Source organism: Volvox carteri (assembly GCF_000143455.1).
Source record: "Volvox carteri f. nagariensis unplaced genomic scaffold VOLCAscaffold_44, whole genome shotgun sequence".
Taxonomy (NCBI): domain Eukaryota; kingdom Viridiplantae; phylum Chlorophyta; class Chlorophyceae; order Chlamydomonadales; family Volvocaceae; genus Volvox; species Volvox carteri.
In genome coordinates, this window is record NW_003307587.1 from 720,496 (window position 1) to 726,299 (window position 5,804).

Genomic DNA, 5,804 nt, shown 5'->3' on the forward strand with positions numbered 1-5,804 from the left:
GCGGCGGGGGGGGAGTTGCAGGGGGCCATGGCTACGCTGACGCCGGTGCCGCCGCCGGAGGGTCATCGGCGGCGGCAGCTGGTGGTGGCGGCGGCGGTGGCGGCTGTCTTCCCATCGGTGGCGGTGGCGGCAGCAGTGGCGTGGGACTCGGCTCCGCCGCCGCTAGCGGCAGCTACAGCTCCCTGTGCGAGTATGAGAGTGGCGGCGGCGCCGTGGGCGTTTCCGGGACTGTTGGCGTTATGGCGCCGCCGAGAATGGATGCGCCAGATAGTCCCGGCAAGGCGAAGGCCCGGGCGGCGACGGCGGCGGCGACAGCGGCGGCGGCGGCGGCGGCGCCAGCGTCAGGCGGCGTCCTTGGCTCCAGCATCGCGGCTCTGGCATCCACTCGAGTCATCGGCGACTGGTTGTGGCGCGGCGGCGGCATGCTGTTTACGACATGTACGATACCTCGGAGGGCTATGTCCGCGCCCGGTCCGGCGGGGCTGGTGGGAGACCCCGCAGGGGGAGCTGCAACGGGCCTTATGTCCACACTCGGCGGCGGAGGCGGCGGTGGAGGCGGCGCTCGCCGGACGGCTGGTGCAGTGGCGACCGAATCAGAGCCCCTTTTGATGAATGTGGGAGGTGAGTGGCAACACGCAATATGGGACGAGGTGGGAGGGAAGGAATGTGGAAGCCCCGTCAGCTCCATTTGTATCATGTCTGGTTGTCCGGGCGGTATAGGTCCTAGGTTTTTAGCTTTTGGGAGGGGGCGAGACGGGGGACAGATTAACCGCACACCGCCTTAACACGTACCCATCTAGCGAGATTTCCCGCCCTGTCCGGCTGCCTTCTCAACAGTAACCAACTAATGCCTGTAACCAACTAACGACCGTAGCCAACTACTAACCGAAACCGATGCGTCAACGTCGGCTGGCCACGTCGTGCAGATGGGTTTGACGACGAGTCCGACCCTGATCGTGATGATGATGATGATGGCGATGATGAAGAGCGGCAGGGTTGCCGGGTGGCAAGAAAGGGGAGACGGCGGCGGCGGCGGCGGCGGCGTTCTGTGGGTCGCGGGGGCGCTGGTGGCGGCGACAACGGCGACCAGCATGATGGTGATGGGGAGGAGGAGGGGGGGGAGGAGGAGATGGACGAGCACGAAGACGGTTTGGATGTCGGTAGCGGCAGTGAGGAGGGCGACCAGGATGATGATGATGATGATGAGGAGGAGGAGGAGGAGGAGGTTAGAGGCGGCCGTGGAGGTGCCGGCGGCGGCGGCGGCGGCGCCCAATCGGACTCTGCTGCTGCCGAAAGCGAGCAGCAGCTGCAGGTATGCGGGTGTCATTGGCGGCAGCTGTAGCAGAGCAGCTATCGCGGCGCGGCGGCTGACTGGCCCCTAGGTTCCCCGTATGTATGTATTTAGTTGGAACATTCCGCTGAGCGGCGAGCGCCAGGGAGTGAAGGGAAGGTGGACGAGGTGATGATGCCCTTGGTGGGGTTTGCTGCATGTGGTGATTTTGACGCTTGTTGCTTTTGTTGTTGCTTTGATATTACAATTACATTATATTTATTATTTATATGCGAATACCAATATTTTGTCATTATTGTATTGTTTTGCATATATTATTATTATTATTATATTATTATTATTATTATTATTGTATTATGTTATGTTGCTCGGCCGGATCCTCCCCCTTCAACTCCCCCCCTGGACCATCTCCTGCCCCGGCCTCTTGCTTCTTGCATATGATCCCGCGCCCAAACCACCTCCTCCCACTCCTCAAGGCGGGCATCACCGCGGTGGTCGCGGCGGTGACCAACCAGGCATCTCGGGAGGCGGCGGAGGGGCCCAGAGCGCTGCTGCGTGACGAAAACACGCTGGCGGCGGAGGATGTACTGCGCGAAGTACGGGAGGCGGATGCCGCTGCCGCCGCCACGGCGTCGGCGGCGACAGCGTCAGGTCCGGCATCATCTGGCAGCAGCGGGATGCATCGCCGGCGGTTCGGCGGCGAGGAGACGTTGCGTCGGCGGGGAGAGGTACGGAGCCTCGGCAGCGGCAGCAGCGGCGGGGCCGCTACCTCGGCCTCTGCCGGACGAGCATCGTACCGCAGGGTAACGGTCACGGCGGTAGGGAGCGCGGCGGCGGATGCAGCTGCGACGGGTGTTGGGCACGAGGCCTCGGACGTGACATTCAGTCACGGCGGCGACGGCAGCGGCGGCGGCGGCGGCGGAGAGGGTGAGCCGCCGCTGAGCCCCCGTGGGGACGAGAGCGGCAGCGCCGCCGCCAGTCCAACGGGCGCCGGCCGCTTCTCCGGCGTGTCGGCAGCAGAGTACGAAGTGCGGCTTTACAAGCGACGACTGTATCCCGCCGGTCGCATCCTGCACCTCTTTCCGAGCGCCGCCATCGCCGGGGACCAGCCAGCGGCGGCGGCGGCGGCGGCGGCTGGCCTGACCGCTGCCGCTGCTGCTGCCGCTGCCGCAGCTGCTTGTACGAACCCCGCCGATAACATCGCGGCACGGACCTCCGTGGCGCAGTCGCCGTATGTTCTGTACGAGGTGACGGATGCGCAGGCGTACTCGCGTGTACGGCTATGTCGTACGATGGTGTCAGATCACCTAATTCCCGCCTACTTGGCCGCGTTGGATAGTGTGCTCGGTCAGCTTGAGGAGCGGCAGCAGCGGGCGGCGAGAGACGCGTGGGAACAGGAGCAACAGCAGGATACGCTACAGCTACAGCAGCTACAACAACAGGAACAGCCGCTACGCGAGTAGGCAGCAGCACTAGCAGGACTAGCGGCACAGCGGCGGTATCAGTGGCGATTGGCGACTGCAGCAACGGAATCGTCATCATCATCATCATCATTATCTTATCAGCAGTAGCAGCAGCAGCAGCAGCAGCAGCAGTAGCAACGGCAAAAGGGAAACCGCAGGCGGCGCAGTATCGCACTGGCGGCCTGTCGTTTGTATGTTTGTGTTTGGCAGGGGTGTGGGTGTGTGTGGCAGGGAGCATGTGTTTTATTGTTGTTTTGTTTGGTGACCCGGACGCCTCAGCTGCGGTGTCCGTATGTAGATATGTAAAAGTGAGAGACTCTAGACAGACTAATGGAATCACGGGGCTAAAAGAGGCGCCGGGAGTGGTGGTGGTGTGTGTGGGTTGGCGCTGGCGGTAAGGCCCCTTCCATGGGTATGCATGTATTTATGTATGATGCCGTACTATCGTTCCGAGAGACCGGGGGCTCTGAAGGGCCCATATGCGCTATTGCGGGTCGTGTCAGTGTTTTGCGTGTGCTGGTCGGTTGGACTGCTTGAACTGTTTTTCTTTGTTGATTGTGTTTGCGTACTGTTGTTGTACGGCATACGTATGTGGACAGTAGTGATGGTTGCGGGGTCTTCTTTCAGTAAGTGGGAGATTGTCAAGTGTACGAGGTGTTGTCTGTCGTACGGGGTAGAGGAGCTAGGAGGGGAAAGGCTGGTGGTTATTAACTTTTGATAATACTATTAATACTACTAAGCAGCAATTCTGATAGTGTCAATATAAGGCCAGTGCACAAATGCACAGCATTTGGTTTTTTTTGTTTTTTGCCCCCGCCGTGGGTTAAATAATGGGATCGTTAAATAACGGGATTGAAAAAAGTAAAATTGATAGTTTGGGGAAGGGTCTTCCGCATGTAGGTTGTATGTCCGTATATCTGGAAATAGTGCTCATTTTAAAGTTCAAAAAGGGCGCCCTTTACGAATCTCATAAGCCGTGGGCGAGCTTTCCTGGGATCGGGCCTGTCTTTGTCAAAGACACGTGCGCGTCGTACATGCATGTAATGGCTCGCAGGCGCGATTTGAGCGAAAATTCAGGCATACAAAGGTAATAGCGTAGGACTCCAAAATGCTCCAAATGGGAACAAAGCGAAATTATGAACATTTCCTGAAAAAACTAGGGTAGTCAGCTTCTTCGAAAAGCCGAAAACGGCTCTCGGCCCCGGTGCAGCCAGCAGTCGCCCCGCAGTATTCCACAGGGGAGGCTGTACGGCACTGGGCTGCAAGTGGAGGGACGGTGTCGTGTCTGGAGTATACTCTCAGTTTATGGATAGCTGCGAGGGCCGGGTGCGGGTGCGGCGGCGGCTGGCAGCATTGGCGTGATGTATGAATCTGGTGAATACAGTTGTAGTAGCCCTTAAATGCAATCCTCACTTCAGCGTGGCATGCGAGTTCATCGTGTGACACGGCGCTGACAGACTGACAGACAGACTGACAGCAGTGAGCCCCGGGGGCCCTCGAACCCCCGAAAGGTGCTTCGCGCCCTCGGGGGCCCTCGTCGCTCAAAAAGATATTCCATTCCAATTTCAGCTTAAGTCATTAGTCCCAGCCACAACCTCTTCCATTCCATAACACTCCACTTCAACAACAACAACAACAACAACAACAACAATAACAACAATCAGTTCTCAGAAAACGTAATTCCTGTCCTCCGACCGTATCCCACCTCCTATCCTAGAGCCTCCGAGCCAACCGCTCCGCTCCACTCCCCCCCGCCCGAATCCGCTCCGCCAGCAAGGTGAACACCTTGGGCAGCCCCGCATCGTCAAGTCGGGGACCCGGCTCCTCGTCCAACAGCCGTACAACCAACAACCCACTACCGCACACCGCCGTCACCACCTCGCCAAGACCCCACTGGCGCAGATACGCCGTCGGGGGGGGGGAGGAAACGGTTCCGGAGGCGCTGACGCCGCCAGCAGCGGCGGCGGCGGCGGGGACGATGGGTTTCTGAGCTGGCGGCTCCGCCGCCGCGATCGTTGTCGCCGCCGCCGCCGCCAGTAATTCGTACTTGCTGTACGCTACATCCATCGCCACGAGGGGCTGCGTCGCGAAGTAGTCCCCACTAACCTGTAGCCGCCGCCGTAGTGGTGTTAGTAGTGGTGTTAATGGTGGTGTTAGTGGTGGTGTTAGTGGTGGTGTTAGTGGTGGTGTTAGTGGTGGTGTTAGTGGTGAAGAAGGGCTGTGGACGGCACTCAAAACAAGGGAAGGGAGGGGAGGGGAGCTGCGGAGGAGGAGGAGGGCGGTCCTGAAGGCGCTGCGTGGCGATGACAACTACCTACGCAGGCATCGCTCTGGTGATACAGCCTTCCCAAACCAACCAACTAACCCAACCAACAAACCTCCGAACAATTTCTCCCAACCACCCCTTTCCTCCTCCCTTACCTGCCGCCATCGCGTTACAGCCCTTTCCTGCCCGCCCCATCGCACCCCTCTTCCCCATCCTTAGATCCGTACTTATGTACGGAGTACGGCAGTGGGGAGTGGAAACCATACCCCACCCCCATTCCCATCCGCACCTTGTGTTTTTTCCCCTTGGACGAAATGAGCTTGGTGCTGACGGGGTGGAACTCCCGAAGTAGGAACCGACCCCCGGGTCGCAGTAGAGGAGCAACCACATCTGGTCCGAGATTTTATGTGTGCGTTTGTTTGCATGTATATATGTGTGTGCACGGGGCCCAACGTGGGGAAAAGAGGGGTGGGAAAGGAAAATACCAGAGGATTTGCCGGGGATGAGCCGTGGGATAAATTTTGTTTGTTTATTCGTTTGTTTGTTTGTGTGTCTGTCATCTAAGGACAGGCTGGGGACAGGAGGAGCCACACAGACACACATACATACAGACGGTGGGGAGGGACTGGTTAGGAATGTGTGTTTCGTGTGTGTGGAGGAACGGGGGAAGGAGAGGCTTCGGTCCTGTTCACCCTCCTCCTCGCCTCTCAGCATGTCACTATTAAACCCCCTTAAAAAACACTTCCGTCCCACACCCCTCCCTCTCCCTCCCCCCCTTTCCCTC

The 5,804-nt window shown here is 59.1% G+C and overlaps 2 protein-coding genes across 2 annotated transcripts in view; one reads left to right on the forward strand and one right to left on the reverse strand.

Annotated features, from left to right (window-relative positions):
- The window catches only part of VOLCADRAFT_118817 (uncharacterized protein), a gene marked incomplete at both ends in the record, with an annotated part of 10,146 nt that extends 7,392 nt beyond the window's left edge, over positions 1-2,754 (forward strand). The window contains 4 exons of the mRNA XM_002954574.1: positions 61-621; positions 927-1,312; positions 1,768-2,218; positions 2,309-2,754. Coding sequence (XP_002954620.1) covers positions 61-621; positions 927-1,312; positions 1,768-2,218; positions 2,309-2,754 — 1,844 coding nt within the window. The remainder of the gene's footprint in view (positions 1-60; positions 622-926; positions 1,313-1,767; positions 2,219-2,308) is intronic.
- A 1,713-nt stretch (positions 2,755-4,467) lies between these two features.
- VOLCADRAFT_118818 (uncharacterized protein) overlaps positions 4,468-5,804 on the reverse strand; it is a gene marked incomplete at both ends in the record, with an annotated part of 6,038 nt that continues 4,701 nt past the window's right edge. Inside the window, 2 exons of the mRNA XM_002954640.1 lie at positions 4,468-4,860; positions 5,310-5,410. Coding sequence (XP_002954686.1) covers positions 4,468-4,860; positions 5,310-5,410 — 494 coding nt within the window. The remainder of the gene's footprint in view (positions 4,861-5,309; positions 5,411-5,804) is intronic.